This window comes from Rhipicephalus microplus, chromosome X (genome assembly GCF_043290135.1).
Source record: "Rhipicephalus microplus isolate Deutch F79 chromosome X, USDA_Rmic, whole genome shotgun sequence".
Lineage (NCBI taxonomy): Eukaryota > Metazoa > Arthropoda > Arachnida > Ixodida > Ixodidae > Rhipicephalus > Rhipicephalus microplus.
This window is the reverse complement of record NC_134710.1, coordinates 488,668,892-488,685,286: the sequence shown is the minus strand read 5'-3', so window position 1 is coordinate 488,685,286 and position 16,395 is coordinate 488,668,892. Positions and strand designations below refer to the sequence as shown.

Here is a 16,395-nt window from a genome sequence, read left to right as displayed (position 1 = left end):
ATATCAACTGTGAAGTGCGCGTTGATGGAGTTTATCCGCAAACCAATGACGCCATACCCTGTTTACATCAATGAGCAGAGTGTCAAATATGCAAGGACGCATCGTTTCCTGGGCATAATAATCGACAGAAGTCTTTCGTGGAGCCCACATTGTGCGTACTTGAAGAAGAGACTGCTATCTATTGTGCATATCTTGAAATTCTTGTGCGGTAAAGCATGGGGAACTTCTGTGGCCTCCATGCTACAGCTGTACAGGGCCCTATTTCTGGGTCTATTGCGCTACAGCTTGCCGGTACTGACTAACACTTGCAAATCGAATACTCATTCATTGGAGAGTTTGCAGGGTCAGGCACTGCGTATCTGCCTAGGACTTCCCCGATGCGCTTCTACTTATGCCACAATCATGCTTGCCAAAGACCATCCGGTCAGGACATATATAGTTGTGGATTGCCTCAGTGCGCACATTCTACATGCTAGCCGTGTCCCCGACCACCACTTGGCCCTTCTACCTGCCGGAAGACCACGTGCTACGTTTTCAGACGTCATAGCCAAGCGCCTAAACAGCATTCCATCAGGATATACGCCAGCTGCGAGAACGGCATGCCCTTTGTGGTGCCTCGACCAGCCGCAAGTACGTCTAGAAATTCCGGGAATCAAAAAAAAAGTAGTCACTCCAGAGTAGCATTGAAACAAGCAACACTGCTATTATTACATGAGTTGTACTTAGACCGAACGCAGATATACACTGATGGGTCCGTCTCATCCAGCAGCTCATCAGGTGCCGCTGTAATTCCGGCTGCAGAAACGACAATCAAGTTTAAGTTGTCGCATATGACTACATCTACGGCATCAGAGCTTGCTGCTATAAGGGCTGCTTTACAATATCTCGTTCAAGAACGTCCAGGAAAATGGGTCATATTCTGTGATTCGAAGGCAGCACTTCAGAGTTTGCAGTCTGCCATGCGTAGGAGGAGCCATGACCAACTGGTACAAGAAATAAGACATTGCCATCATGAAGCTCTAGCACGAGGGCATAATATTATATATCAATGGCTGCCTGGACATATCGGTATTACCGGAAATCAATTAGCCGATGATGCAGCCCACTCAGCCCATGAAGAAACCCGTGTAGTCCCGATTCCTCTATCAAGGAATGATGCAGCAAGACAACTTTACCTGCTGGCTCGAGACCTCACACGAACGTTCTGGTCGTCTACCAGCTTCCAAAGGTGTCAATTTTATGAACTGGATCCTTCGCTCAAGCTAAAGCTACCATCACAACTTTCCCGCTTCGATGCGACACTGTTATGCCGCCTTTGGTTGGGTGTTGCATTCACAAAGGTGTACTCCTTTCGCATTGGTATGGCAGACACTCCTACATGCGACTACTGCGGAGCTGAAGAGACCATCGAACACGTCCTGTGCAGCTGCGCTTGCTACGACACACAGCGATGCCAGATACGGATGGTTTTGAATCGACTTGACCCCGGACCATTTTGTGTGCAGAAGATACTAGGACCTTGGGCATCTGCCTCAGTTGCGCAGAAAGCAACTAAAGCACTGCTACTTTACCTTAAGTCAACAAACCTGAGCGACCGCCTGTAGACTGTGTGTGCTCCCCGAGTGTGCTCGTGATTGTGTGTACCTTCTCATCTTTCTGCAACCTCTTTTCTCCCCTTTATCCCTTCCCCAGTGCAGGGTAGCAAACCGGATGTGTGTCTGGTTAACCTCCCTGCCTTTCCTTGCATCTTTATCTCTCTCTCTCTCTTTGACTGTGCAAGGACGACTTCTTTGTTGTGTTTTGTTTAGCACAAGAATTTCACAAGCACTCGGTAGCTTCCACTGAAAGGATGCTAAGAGAGTCCTTCGAGTCAAAGACGATCGATGTACTGAGAACGCGCAATATGTAGGGAAGGTTTTTGTGACAACGAACATCATCTATTTTGTGCTGATTGTTTTGTATAAAGAGGGAATAAACAGCAACAGTGAACCTCGTTCAGAACTTCTGCTAAATGTTACGCTTAAATTTGGACGTGCACTCTAAGTGGCAAAGAGCGAAAACGGGTCTGTGGTTCATCCTTTTGGGGGGTAACTGCATTGCCACAACCATTACTCCGGGATTCACTGTCAGGGGACGAGGTGTTAGTCTTCAGTAGTTTTGAGGGACAAAATGTTGGGGTGTAAAAGTCACCCCTTCTTCGGAGGAATGGATTTTCTCTTAATTTTGCATGGTGGCTGCTTAGGGACGAACTATTACCGCAATGGGACTAACAGTTACTTTTTCTCAATTAAAAGAACAATCACAAACATCAATTGATTACAGTTTCTGGCTGAAGTATTGTGAATATAATGGTTTACACACACATGTATTTAACGACATATGACATCAATTTACAGAAGGACATTATGAAGTAAACTTAAAGGAACACTAAAGAAAAACAATGAGTTGTTTTAGATTGATAAACTGCACTCTGAGAGCTGTAATGTCATGAGTTTATTTTACATAGTTTCATTGTTAACTGATAAAGCCAAGGTTAAAGTTTCATAGCTAAATTTGGCGCCGTAACTTTGTGCCGTAGTCACATAAGAAATTCCACCGTGTATTATTTTTGCTTTCGCGACATTGGCTTAATAAAATTTTCTGAAACTCCATATGCTTATTCTACGGCACTACCAATCACAAATGTGCTTCAATGTTATCAATTAGAAAGTACTTGGGACCCAGTAGAAGCCTTAGAAATGTATGACGTGTTAGTATCTGATGCGGGAACTTCAAGGTGGGGTCTCCACTCGCAATTGTTTTTCGCACGTTTTCGCACTTATATCAACTGTCGTGTCGCTGTAAGAGTAAAGTTTTCCGGATTGTGAATTTGTACTTTAGCAACAAGCAAAAAAGGCATTTTGGCCTTCAGTGTCCCTTTAATAATATCCACAACAAACGCACAGGATTTGAACTCGTAACCACTAAATCAGCAGTCGCGTACGCAAACCACTATACCACTGACCATTACACCAGTGAAAACTACTGGGGTTACATATGGAGGCACGGCCTGCACGCTGCGCGTTCAGCCACCTTAGTCAAAGTAGCAAGATTCCATATATTAGACTTCATTCTGCAGTGTTTCACAAGCAACCATTCAACGATGACGTTAGTAAAATAAAAATGCTTGAATTGTTTTTTTTGCGCGCGGGCTTCAAGGGTGCTGTGTGCTGGATGAGTGAATGTATGTATGTATATATATATATATATATATATATATATATATATATATATATATATATATATATATATATATAAGCGTTACCCTATATTCTCTTGTCACTGTGATAAGGTTGCTCGGTTCTTTGTTACACAGAACATGGCTGATTGTATCGTTCTATAAAAATGTGTGTTCAATGTGAGAAAAACAAAAACATCCAAAAAACCAACCAAATTTATTGCGCGAATCATGTCAGTTCAGCAGCATCGTGCGTACACATAAATTTAACATTTTTGATGAATACACAAGATAAGGTGGTTCCCCTGCATTCTAGGAGATACAATGAAAAGTACAATGTTTTATTCAAATGAATGCTGTCCAGCAGCCTTCAAGAAGCGCAGCCGAATCATCTACAGCTGCTGAGTGCATATTCGTAGTTGCAAGAGTATAATTTTCTCGGGAGGTGCAACGCTCTCATTCATCGATTCCCGAAAAGTTAATTGCACAAGCATTCATTATTTGCGGCAGGACTGTTCGTGCACTTGGAGTTATACGTATCATTGTGTCTGTTAGAACTGTTGCATGCCTAAAAGTTAGTCGCAAATTGTGTTTTCAGAACCTGTCATAATACAATCGTACAGCTCAGAACGTGTTGTTCAGTTCAAGAACTCCGTTCTAGAGTTTAACGCTTCAAGTTGTCTAAGCAATACGCTTCTGATCCCGCTTATTTAGCAGTAAAGCTTCCTTTTCATTTTGGAGAGAGAAGAAATAATATTTCAAGCATTGCTACAAACCAGCAAATAGTAGTCGATGTGGTCGCCGACTACCTGTGTTAGTGGTGTCAAGCCTTTAGACAAGCAAGTTTAACATCCAAACATCCTAAATGTTTTGTTTATCTTGCAATAGGACTTAGCTTGAGTGGAGTTTACGTGAATTCGTTGGTAAAGAGCCGCGGGCAGTTCTGATAAACAATGCTTATTTGTGTTGCACTGAAAAAAAAACAATGTATGAACAGCTACACGATTGGATGGGCCGGTCGCCAAGTTCGTGGTGGCTGGGCCATCACAAGCGGCCGGGGCTGCACTCGCAACTTCATGTAGTGAGAGCTTGTTAACCATGTATGCGCGATTTGTTCGTGAAGAAAGGTAATGTTAAGCAAGAGGTGAACGTTCCATATTAACGGCAGACCGGTAAGATCTTGCAGAGTGATGGCCGCCTTGTTTACACTCACCTCTCAGGCGATGTCCCAGGCGGTGCGTAAAAGATTTCTATAACGCAGCACTTCATTCCAGTAGTAGATTACATTTACCACAGCAGAAAAATGATTCAGTGCACCACAAGAAACAGCAGTCACAACCACATAATCACAACACATCCACTAGACAACCCAAACGAGGGTCAGCTTTCCGAGAACACCACGCCGTGCATTGATACAGCTTGAGCACGAGTACTCTTTTTTAAGGAGAGGGGGCTTATATATTTGCCTATTTTTATGTGATAGAAAATACTACTTTGCTCTTGCCGTAGTCGCCGTAGTTCTCAAGACTATTTATACCAAATTAAACTGTTAACAGCTGATTTATTCAAAGAACTATTTGCTCACGTGCATGCTGACCCTTCACTCTAAGGCAACATTACCCGAAAAAGGAGTAGCAGAGCCCAATAGGCGCGCGCGATGAACGGATAGAGCGTTGAGGAGCAACCACAGAGGGAAGCGTGCCGCGCGAGACCACTTAGTCTCCAAACACGCTCCAAAGGGATAAACCACCCAGGGATTGCAGGCCGCGCGAAAAGCGTTGCCAAGGTGGCCAGCCCACCTTCTCCTTCTCTGCTGGCTCAGTCTTTCCCCGTAGTTTGCCGGCGACGGTTCGCGTTGCGTCGCCCTCGGAGTGCTCGACCACGGTTGCCTGGATTCGACAATCGAAGAATTACGACGTGGTGCTTGTGTTAACGCTTGGATGAGCGTGGCCTTTTGCGTTTCGCTGCACCCATGAAGTCTGGAACAAGTCTCGACACGTCACGACGCCGCGCTGTATATCTCTCGCTTCAAGATAGTCAGGACCAAAACACGACCGCAACAGTTGGGAAGGCCAATATGGCGACCGAGAAGACAACAGGCTTATCGCATATACTTCAGTCCGACTCAGGGCAGAAAACAGCGCTGAATTCTAAGGCAAGTAGGTTATCATTCTTTATTCTGCTGTACTTGTTGCGTGTGCGATACGGATTGTGCTTGCCGGCAATGGGCTCGGTCGTTCTGTATATCGCACGCACGAAATGCATCGTGAAGGTCAGCTTCAGCGTACGCAGTTCGCCTGTGCTTTGCGACCACCTGAAAATTGGCCGCCATTGCCGTCGGCCTCCCGCACGCTCGCTCATCGAGTGCTTGCCTGTCTTCGCCGCCGCGATGAGCTCGGGGCTGACGATATTGGTCTGAGACCTCGTCGCTGTGTTGGAAGTCGCCTAAAACATGATGTGGGTTCTCGTAAAGAGCATGGTTGTAGTATGTTGCGCGCTGTAAAAGCACCAGCACGGGCTGGCGGGGCTTTCGCTAGCATTGGAACTCACTGAAAATTGGTCGCCATTACAGTTGGCTTTCCCGTCAGTCGGTCGCAAGCAGCTCGGCGCCGTCCATTGGCCGCGGCGGCAGACTCGCGTTTGCGCGTTGCACTCCGTCGATTTTGTTGAAAGGGGCCACATTACCATCGATTTCTTCGGCGCTAGCTCCAAACCAGCTCGGCGCTGGTCGTGGCGGCGGCCAAGCATACGCACGCTCTACTGTTCGAAGCTCGCTGGCGGCAGCCACTCCGCGTGCAGCGCAGTGTTTGGTCTCGCGTTCGCTCGCTCGAGCTGAACGACGTCGCTCGCTTAGGACTCGCCAACTTGTTAGCGGCACGATGGTTCGCGGAGTTGTGGCTGCGGCCCCCGCTCCTAAGCTGTTGCGCTACGTGGATCGAAATGAGTCTTTGACGATGTGTGACATAACGGTGAAATTATTAGCATGTCATATCTCACGTATGTATTTATTTCACCTTGCACGTATTTCTCATATGCATTTGTATACATCCTCTGTCACGTGTGGCTCACTATTTTACATACTTGTTGTGCAGCCGTGGGCACGCATCGTGCTGAAGACTGTGTGCGCTGGCCTCTGCGATGCCTGTCATCCATCTCTTTCTAAAGAGCAGCTTCAGAAAGACTGTGCTAGATGTGAAGGTGAAATTATTTGTGTCTCATACTTTAACGCTTGTTTTTATATTAACGTGCACGTCCTTGTCATATGCGTGCATCTTGATCTTCTGTCACGTGTGTCTAACAATTTTTACTATATTATTGTACGTGCAGCCGTGGGAGACCAACAGGCAGAAGGCTGCGTGCGCTGGCATCTGCAATGCATGTCATCTATCGCTTCTGTTGGAGGAGCTAGCTCCCCAAGGAGTGAACAAGATTACACAACGAGACTGGACTTGTAGACTTCAGCATGAATTCACTTAAGATAATGGATAAACTTCACGTGTATGTAGAACAATAAGTGATTTCGATGTCTCCTTGTCTTTTGTTGTTGCGATGACTGCGAAAGAAGTTACACATAGGTGGCGAACTACTTTTTCGAGTGTTCTTTGCTGCGTTATTTGTTGCTCACTGCGCAGAAGAACAGGCGAAAAAAGTATTAGGCCTGGCGGAAAATAAACAAAAAAATGATTTTTGAACTGTGGACAAAAGGTTCATCCGATTGGAGTATTTAAGTGGATCAACCAATCGTCCGGCAAGGTGCAACTGTGAGGACTAATGGTTGCCCGGTAAGGTGTAAATGTGGGATTTAATAGTTGCCCCATAAGGTGTAAAAGTGAGAACTAAATGTTAGTTCATTGAGCTCGTCTGTGGGGACTAACTCTTAGACCAGGTGCTGTTAGTCCTTAAAAATATTAATAGTTGTGGCAGCCCCATTATTCCCCAAAAGGACAAACCACACACCCTTTTACCCTTTTTTTGCTTTAGAGTGTTCCTTCGAGGCCGCCACTGCACCGGAAAGTGCCATTGGAGTTAACGTTGCTTCGTGTGGTCTAACCGTTCGTCCCTTAATTTGAAAATGGCACCCTTGCCTTGCAGTTGATCCTTCCACGTCACGGCTATCCCTGACGCAATTGACTCTGCGTCTGTTGGACGAAAGGTACTTCGACCGTATACATGTTTACACCGATGGCTCCACTAATTCCAACAGCTCTACAGGAGCAGTGGTTGTTCCATCTGAAAATGTGTTGCTTCAATACAAGTTTTCTCACACCACGACGTCGACAGCAGCAGAGCTCGCAGCGCTTCAAGGTGCAGTAGAGTACATTATTCGACAGCAACCTAACCAATAGGCCATCTTTTGCGACTCGAGGTCAGCCTTACATACACTACGGTTTGTTATGCAGCACGGGTTACACGAACAATCAGTATATCAGATAAGACACGACTACCACGAAGTGCTCAAGGAAGGTCAAGATATTGTATTTCAGTGGTTGCCGAGTCATTGCGTAATTGTCGGCAATGACCGCGCGGATAAAGCTGCTCGATCGGCTCATGACCAAGACCAGCGTACGCCCATACCACTCTTGAGAACGAACGCTGCAAGACGACTAAAATCACTTGCTCGCCGTATAACTCTCCTAGCACTTCGGCATGCGACATCTGCGCCTGCGCGGAAACGCTTGAGTACATTCTATGCCATTGCCCAGCATGTCAGTCTGAACGACGTAGTATGGAAGCCAAGCTCTGTCAGCTGGATTCACGGCCGCTTACAGAAGAGAAGATCCTTGGCTGACGGCTTCCCATACGCGCAAAGCCACAAAAGCCCTCTTGTACTTTTTAAGGACTACCAGACTTCACGGCCGCTTGTGAAAGAACAGTGTGAGACCGTGATGTGTAGTCTCGAGCTGACTATTCATCCTTCTCTTTCTTACTGCTCTTCTTTTCTATCTTTTTTCTTTCTATTACTCTCCCTCCCCCCCCCCCCAAGTGTAGGGTAGCCAACCGAGCCAAGCTTGGTTAACTTTCCTGCCTCTCCTCTCGATTTATCTTTTCCTCCCTCCCCCCTCAGTGGACTTACTGTTGGTTGCGAGGACGAAATGCAGCTCTTACTCCAATTTTGATTGTTTGCGGCTTAGAGTCTAGAAAGGCTTATGACACTCGACAAAAAATAGAAAAGTAAAGCTCAGAGTTTGCTGTTTTTAACTTCGCTCTTTACCAGCAATGATGCGAGCCCAATGTTACCGAGTTGCAAACATGCACGTTTGAAAGATTTGGATATTTTCACGAAATGAGTGTTTGAAAGCAAGTCTAGTTGACTGGTTTTAGAGGGCTCCATCATGAAACTGTTAATCGATAAACAGTTTGAAGTATCACAATGGCAGCTTGTTGTCCAGGAACTCAGAGACCAGTGCACAAGTTTCACACTTCACGCGCACAGCCATCTGTCAATCATTCTGGGACATCGTGTGGCTTTACGAGTCAACCATACCATGAGGGTAGCCTTTTCGTAAGTACTTTAGAATTTTGATTGGATGTCAGAGTTTAATTTCCCATTCTCAATTCTTATTCTTCCTCTCTTTAAATAAATATTCTACAGGAAACATCGATGACCTTGTGTGGCTCTTTTTCTTTTACATGATAGCCGACATCATAAAGTTGAAAGCGATCACGAAACTACAGAAATTTTCAGATGAACATGTGCCTCCTACCTGCCCACCTGTGGTTCCTAAACGTGCTAAATCAGTGCGCGTTTCATAACCACAGGTGGTCGAAATCTTCTAAGCCCTCGACGGCGTCTCTCATAATCATATCATGGTTTGAGACACTACACCCCATCAATTATTATTTTAAGTATAGATGTTCGCTCAAGAAACAAGTTCTCGCATTATAGGTGCTGAACGTTTTAGTGCACAAGGTCTTTAATATCAAAAAAGCAAGAACGTAGACGTCAGAGACCAAGGATGTATGACGAATAACAAAAACATCCATAAGCTGATGCATTTCGTGGGATACAAGTGATTTTGCGAATTGTAAATCCAGATGTCACCACTCTCCACTGAGGAACTGCTCTCGCCATCGGCTTAACTAGGTGGTCAGGACCTGTGGGAGAAATTCAAATAAGAGCCTGTGTCTAAGTACACCAACACTTTTCTCCGAGTAAAACGTCGACAAGAGAACAGGACACCTTCCCACTCATTTGGTGCACTTTTTCTTGAACAAATGATATGAACCGAGAAAGCGTTTCGGGTGAGCCTTCAATATTAATAGTGCTTGACGACCATTCTGAAATAATTCACTTGTGTGTATCATCGAAAAAGTTTGTGATCAGTGCATGTGGTGTTCCGCCCGGTCACGTCACACCACGCCCTGTGACAACCGAAAGATGTACAGCACAATACCTTTTAATACACGTTGTATGCAACTTTAATCACCATGCATATTCTAATAATGAGCAATGCCGTACAGACCATGCATGACACATCGTTTATAACCGCAGTAGTTGAGCCCATGATTCGGTTTACATTCATTACAAAGGTGTGCATAGTAAGCAAACTGCCTGAAATGCACTATCTCACGCACACAAGACGCGAGTTGCGATGCAAGATTTTTCGGCACAGTGTGAAAAAAAAAAAACGCAAACTGAATCAAACAGATGGTACACGGCTGAACAAATCTATTGCCAAGGCGCGCTATAAAAGACGCCAATGATCGCCTCTGCACATTATCTCTGCATGAATGAAGGTAAAAGCGGATCAACATTGCACATAGAGGTAATACAGACATTAACCGATTAGGTGACACATGTTTAAATCAGGCATCATTGTCTCTCCCGGATACAGCACGTGCGCCGAAGGTAATACGCACTTTGGCCCCAATTCTTCTGCACATTGCAGATAACTTTTGTTTCGCTACAACTTGGTCGTTTTTGCGCTGTATCTTAATGTTAGCAACTATCTCAACTGTCAGTACCATTGTGATGCGAGAACTGCTCGCACACAGCTGACTTTGGACCACCAGGTCTCCTCTGCGGCTCCCATGCAAGGTGGCGCTCGCAGAAGCCAGATAGAGCGGCCTCTCCTCCGGTATAATCTATTTCACTATTTACAAACACACGCCCTTGAAGACATTCAGTTTCGTCCACTGATTGGCCTTAATAGCGTCGGTGGGCAAGATGAGCTTTAGAAAAAAGCCCGCTCATTTTGTAAACTTTTGTTTCCTTATTTGGCAAAATATATTGAAATAGATGTTCTTTTGAGCTACAAAAACTCTATAAAAAGTTCCTTTGAACTGAAGGCACGTTCCTTTATGTGAAAAACAAATGAGAGACTTTCGTTTTTCTTGAAAAAAAAAAACTTGAAAAATGCTTCCAGTTCTGACGTTAGGAGCTGGTAAATGAGGTGACCGGGAGTTTCGGGGCGTACAACGCTAGTGAGCTTAAAACCGTCGATAGAGATAAGTTTAGTGGAAGACCCAATACCATGTGTGTGAGTATGTGTGCGTGCGTGTGCTTGCGGGCGTGCGTGCACGCCGGATTATAAGCCAGCTTATCCAGACCCACCACCGTTGGCATGTAATGTTTTTTTTTCCCTGCATCACTTTCTTTTGCGTCAGACTATCGCCCCTCTCCCGCACTGCAAACGAGCTCTCTCTTACTCGCGCTCATCCCCCTTCCTGAACCTTGCAAAATGTTTGCTACGCGAGACGCCGGAGTGAGCGACCAGCGTTGCAAGACGCGCCAAGTGACGTAAGCGGGAGAGTTCGTTGAGTGAGCCCCCACTCTTGCACGAGAAACGGCTTCTAGCTATAAACAGCAACGCAGCGCTTCGCCGTCCTTTTGTTGCCCCAATAAATGCTACGCTGTATTGTCAGCACGTCTTGTTCATTGTGACCCACGAACCAAGCGTTTCCCAGAATGAACTTTAGAGGATTCTGGAGCTTCGTTCATTCAGCCACCATGGTAATGATGGGTAGTACACAAATTTGCCTAGTCTTCGTGCTTGCGGGCCGCAAATGCACTTGTAGCTTTATTTATTGTGGTGTTCTGTTTTTTTTTTTCGAATATAAGAACATATCGTTGGGAACTTCGTGACCCGATTTGAATTGGTAAAAGTTAAGGGGGTGAAGTGTAACTGCCGAACATTTGCTGATTGTCGTGTAGTGGAAAAGCGGCTATCGGCCACGCAAAGACAAACAGAGCCGAAAAAAAAACGACAATTAGACAGAGTTGTGTTCTTTCCATCATTTCAATGCTGGTTGAAGCGTCGTGTGTTGCAGTCCCCATAGACACTAACGCCAGAGTTCTCTCTAGTGCATTTGTTGAAAACCGATTGCCGCGAGCATCGCAATTTCAGGGCTATTTTTGTAGGCAGATGTGTCGGAATTCTTGGTGAGCAAAAAGTTCCGAAAACACCCCCGACAAGCTTCCGACAGCGTCATAAACGACAGCGCTTGCGCAGTTCAAACATCAACGCGATTTTCGCACAAACGCGTAAACAGCCCTATATAGTGAACTTGGAGGCCTGCAAATTTTTATTTTACCACTACCCCCTCACACTTAGCAGTCGCCTCTCGACACGTACGGACTGAGCGTGAAATGACGCAGCAATTACACTGCCACTTCACCGCATCAGTGCAATGAACAGGTCGGCGCGTCAATTAATCGGTTATGGCACAAGTGGGCATTCTCACCCTCCCAGTAGGGAAGGTCTCGCCTTTTAAGCGGTCGTTTTCACAACACCGCGCACTCGCTTAATGCGCGCCCTCCACGTTTACTGTACGTGAACCTTTCAATGCTGGCCAAACCGACTCCCGTCAGTCCGGTGGTACATTTGAAACGCTCGGATCAACGCGCTCTCGGAACCCGTCAATGCGGTTCGGCGGTTCCTTGTTTCACGTTCGCATGGCGGCCAGTTTGCGGGCGTACACATGTTCATCATAATGAGGAGCAAATCGCGCAAACAATAGTCGAAAGGCGTGAAATCGGTGCCACAAGGCCTAACGGGCAGCGCACCCGATATCCTTATTCAGGACAGCTTCCTACACGTCATATAATGATTATTGCGCAACGATATACACGGTTGTTTGCCTGCTCCCACGCGTATGTAGGGGCCCACACATACCTCTCAGCGGAGCCGTTTTCAAGTGCATTCTTTATGTGCTCGACAGCCTGTGCAGGAATCGGGATGGAGGCAAAACTTTGGTCTTGACTGGAAGATATGCGTCTGTATTGTGCGAAAAATTAATGCATTGATAGATAGATGCTAGACGAGCGACACCTTTATAGCGGGCCGTGATATGTGTACCACCAGTCTCGACAAAAGGAAAAAAAAAAAAACAAACGTCCCTTCTCTTGTTTTTTTAGTTAGTTTAATGCCTTGTGCACTTCGAATAATTCTGTCTTACTAAAAAAAAAAAAAGACTGCCATTCCAGTTCTCTACCCCGCATGATGTCAGGTCCCTATTTTTTCTTATTTTTTATTGCAATAGCAATTATATGTACAGTGTCGGCTGGGTTTTGCCATTGCCGCCGCCACCCCTTACGTATATGTATATGTATATACAAGGAAGGATGTGCTACCTCTTCTTTTAGGGGAGCGAACTTTGCCTTTCCGGCCAGAGTCGTCGGCGCGCATGCTTATTTCGTGAGTGAACAAGGGGGAGGGGGCGCTTATAATTGCCATGCTATCGCGTCAATTAAAAAAAAAACAGTGCCAAAAGTGTACCTGGAGCGGCCGTCCACACACAGATGCGCTTTACACACAACAAACTGCCACCCGCGGTGACCCACGACGTATATCCCTTATTACCAGCATGCGCTGCCCGCGGGAAGTGCTTCTCAACAACGCTGTCACTACGCACGACGAGCCTTGTTGTAGTCATCTACTGTGGCCGCGCCGCAGGAAACTGGGCTACTTAGCAAGCACATGTGTGGTACCATTATTATTGCTCCCGAAAATCCTAACCATGCTACGTAAAACATTCGAATATGTTGCTATCGCATTCATTGTTTCGCTCTTTTTACGAAACTGTGACTTTTCTTTTGTCTCTTCTCTGTATTTTTCTTCCACCAATACTCTAACCATTTCTTAGTTATTTCTAACGCAGGTATGCTCAGTGGTCCGTTTCTCTCCCTAAAACCCGATGTTTCATATTTATACGCTTGTTCCGAAACGTACACCTTCACAGATATATCCCCATTGAATAAGAACATGCTTCGTCGTTTCCGTATCTTCTACCCAACATGCGCATAGTTTGAATCTCGCTTCATAACAGTGCGTCATCGAACAACCCGATCTCGTTTGAAATAGCCGGTAAAGCACTTCGCCTTACATTTTCACGAAATCCTTCCTTATCATTTCGTGTTTGTCCTGCCGGTATAAGTATTCGGAACCATTTTCTATTCTTTTAGATGAACGTGTTTTATCCCGGGCTCCACCACGGCTCCGCTTTTCGTTCGTTCCGTGTGTACTTCTTTGTATTTGAGCGAACTTGCTTTAAGTGTCGTGCTGTGTCAGTTCGCGCTGGTACGGTTGACTTTTCATGCCGGCTTTCTTTTTGAGGAATGCTCTGCAAGTTTCGAGCTTCTTGCCGTTCTTCACGTGACATTGCAATTTGTTGCTGTAGCACTCATTCCTTCAACCTCATGGTCAAACAATTCACAATAAACGATAAACTACCTCTGTGAAGACATCTTTCACGTTCCTGCTATGCCGACTGCTGTGACAGAGGGGGGATCTGTCGTGTGTTAATGCCAATAGTCTTTCTTGAAATTTGAACGCATAAGTTTTGAAATGTCTTTATGTATGTATGTATGTATGTATGTATGTATGTATGTATGTATGTATGTATGTATGTATGTATGTATGTATGTATGTATGTATGTATGTATGTATGTATGTATGTATGTATGTATGTATGTTTCTATCGCACTATTCAGCCACCCAGCCATAGTTTAAGCACTTTTTGAACGTCCAGCCATATTGAACTGCTGGCTGCGTTCATGCTCGTAAACACTGTCGATCAAAAAGCGAATATTACGCATATCTGAGGCGCAACAAGTATTATGTAGTGTGCTTCCTTACTAGAAAATACATAAATACGTAATTAAAAGAACACCAGTGTTTCTTGGGCTGTGCTGAGTCATGCGATGCTATGAACGAAAAAAAAAAAAGGCCTTCTGTTGATGGTATAGTGCTGCCACCTGGCAGTGGCTCTGCGCCCTGCACAAGCTCATGTTTTCCGACGCTACTGCCAAATGGCGTTCGTATCTCACGCAGTGCCTGCCACATTTGATCAATGCCAGCCAGATTCAGGCGATTCAACACTGTCCGAGGCATGGGAAAACATGAATCTCCGCGGATGAGGCCAGGACTCATCTAGTATAGCCAGGAAAAGATTCAATGACATTTGCAGTAAAGAACACAGATACGCGGCCAATATTTTTCCATGTGCCTTCATGTACCTATCACCCTCGTTCACTACGCCGAGGTACTTGTACTTGCTTACCCTTAGTATTTCTTGGCCCTGTGTGGACACCGTGTCATCAATTGGACCACTGAATACCATATATTCCCATTTTGTTACGCCCAGTCCTGGTCCAGATGGACATCGCCGAACAGCACCTGCAGGGGCCACCTCTGCAAACACGCATGTTGTCTATGGGAGAGCGTTACTGTTTGGACGTGTCAGCTATAGTACTTTTTTTTTCAGAATGCTTGCCGCTTTTTTCGACCAGATTGTTGTTTGACACACCTTGATTCAAATTTCGTCTCTTCGTTGTCATGGGTAGTTCTGGTGTGACGTAACATAACTGTCGTGTTTTGTGCGCGCCGGGCGCAATGAATTTCGAATTTCGAAAGTTTATTATGAATATCTCGGACTACGTATAATTTTGTGATGAGAACAGAGTATGCCATAAATTAGCGTGTTCTACAACTTTATAATATCAAAGTGCACGCAAATCAATATTTAAAAAGCAAATTAACGAGCTTTGTTAATGATTTGTTGAACCTCATTTCAGGTGCGACATGTACCGTATTTCCCCATCTACGTGGAGTTCATGTGGTAAAACGAGAGGAGCCTTGCCGTCAAGGAATTTTCCTGGAAAAATCATTTGTATGGCCTAAAAAATAAACAGCCTCGACATTGCGCCCGAAACCAAAATGAAAGCGCCTTTTAAGAAATTCGCTTTAGCAGTGATGCCAGAACTCTGCTAGAGTTTGCACTTACTTGTAGTACATGAATATAGTTCACATAAAGGTGGCACCACTCAAGTAAACAACGCCCTCTGACTTCGACATCGTCATCTTCTTCCACTGGTTACATCAGAGCATAGCGCTTTTCATCAAGGGTCTAGCGATGAGCCAACAATATGTTGTCTTTGCAATGAGTGTGAGAAAATAAACAAGCGGCTCAGTTTTCCTGATCAGGGAGTTTTTGATTTTGGGGCCCCTATGGGGCAACTGCCCATACAAGAACTCTATACAGCATTTTGGTTTTACTTTCGAGACACTATTTCTTGAACTTAGCGGGAGACCCAAAGCCTGTTTCATAAAAAAGTTTTCCGTCACACCATAGCGGCAAGCATTGAAGTGACGATTCTGAGCGTGCTCTTGGATGATAAAAGCTGATAAACTTTGCTGATAAAAGCAGGCTTGCTTACCTAACGAAAAAAAGAGTTGCTTTTGATCCTAAAACATTTTTTGCACTTAAACATAAGAAATGCCACTGGAATATATGTTTTAATATCAAACGGTATGTTTTCTTTTTTGTAGTAGCTTGTAGTTATTATTTGACGCCGTTGTGGCACTAGAACCGCAACACGCAATCGGTAACAGCGAAACCGTATTCAAGAACTCACATCTCTTGCTTTACTTAATGCTAAAGCGTGCGCTCAAAAGATTTGAGCTCTTGAGCCCAAGACTTTTGGGGCCCCTATTCGAAAACTTCATTATCGTTCATGCGTATTGAACGCGTATATACCTAACAATATTTGAATTGTTCAGGTACACCGTATACAGTAGTGAGCCACAGTTATGTTTGGCCACATAGCTAAGGTTTCTCGAATAGTGAAACCATACGTTCATATTACCTTCCATCATATTGCTCCGACCCGGGCGAGGAATCACACTTGCGGCCTTGGTTTCTGACTAATCAGACCACATTGAATATGGTGCTTTCAC

The 16,395-nt window shown here is 45.1% G+C and overlaps 1 protein-coding gene and 1 long non-coding RNA gene across 2 annotated transcripts in view; both read left to right on the top strand.

Annotated features, from left to right (window-relative positions):
* LOC142776722 (uncharacterized) overlaps positions 1 to 6,909 on the top strand; it is an 83,248-nt gene extending 76,339 nt beyond the window's left edge. Inside the window, exons 2-3 of the long non-coding RNA XR_012887761.1 lie at positions 6,310 to 6,415; positions 6,545 to 6,909. This is a non-coding gene — a long non-coding RNA (uncharacterized LOC142776722). The remainder of the gene's footprint in view (positions 1 to 6,309; positions 6,416 to 6,544) is intronic.
* The window catches only part of LOC119160778 (uncharacterized), a 255,029-nt gene extending 239,410 nt beyond the window's left edge, over positions 1 to 15,619 (top strand). The window contains exon 3 of the mRNA XM_075880922.1: positions 15,234 to 15,619. Coding sequence (XP_075737037.1) covers positions 15,234 to 15,281 — 48 coding nt within the window. The 3' untranslated portion in view covers positions 15,282 to 15,619. The remainder of the gene's footprint in view (positions 1 to 15,233) is intronic.
* The last annotated feature ends 776 nt before the right edge of the window (positions 15,620 to 16,395 follow it).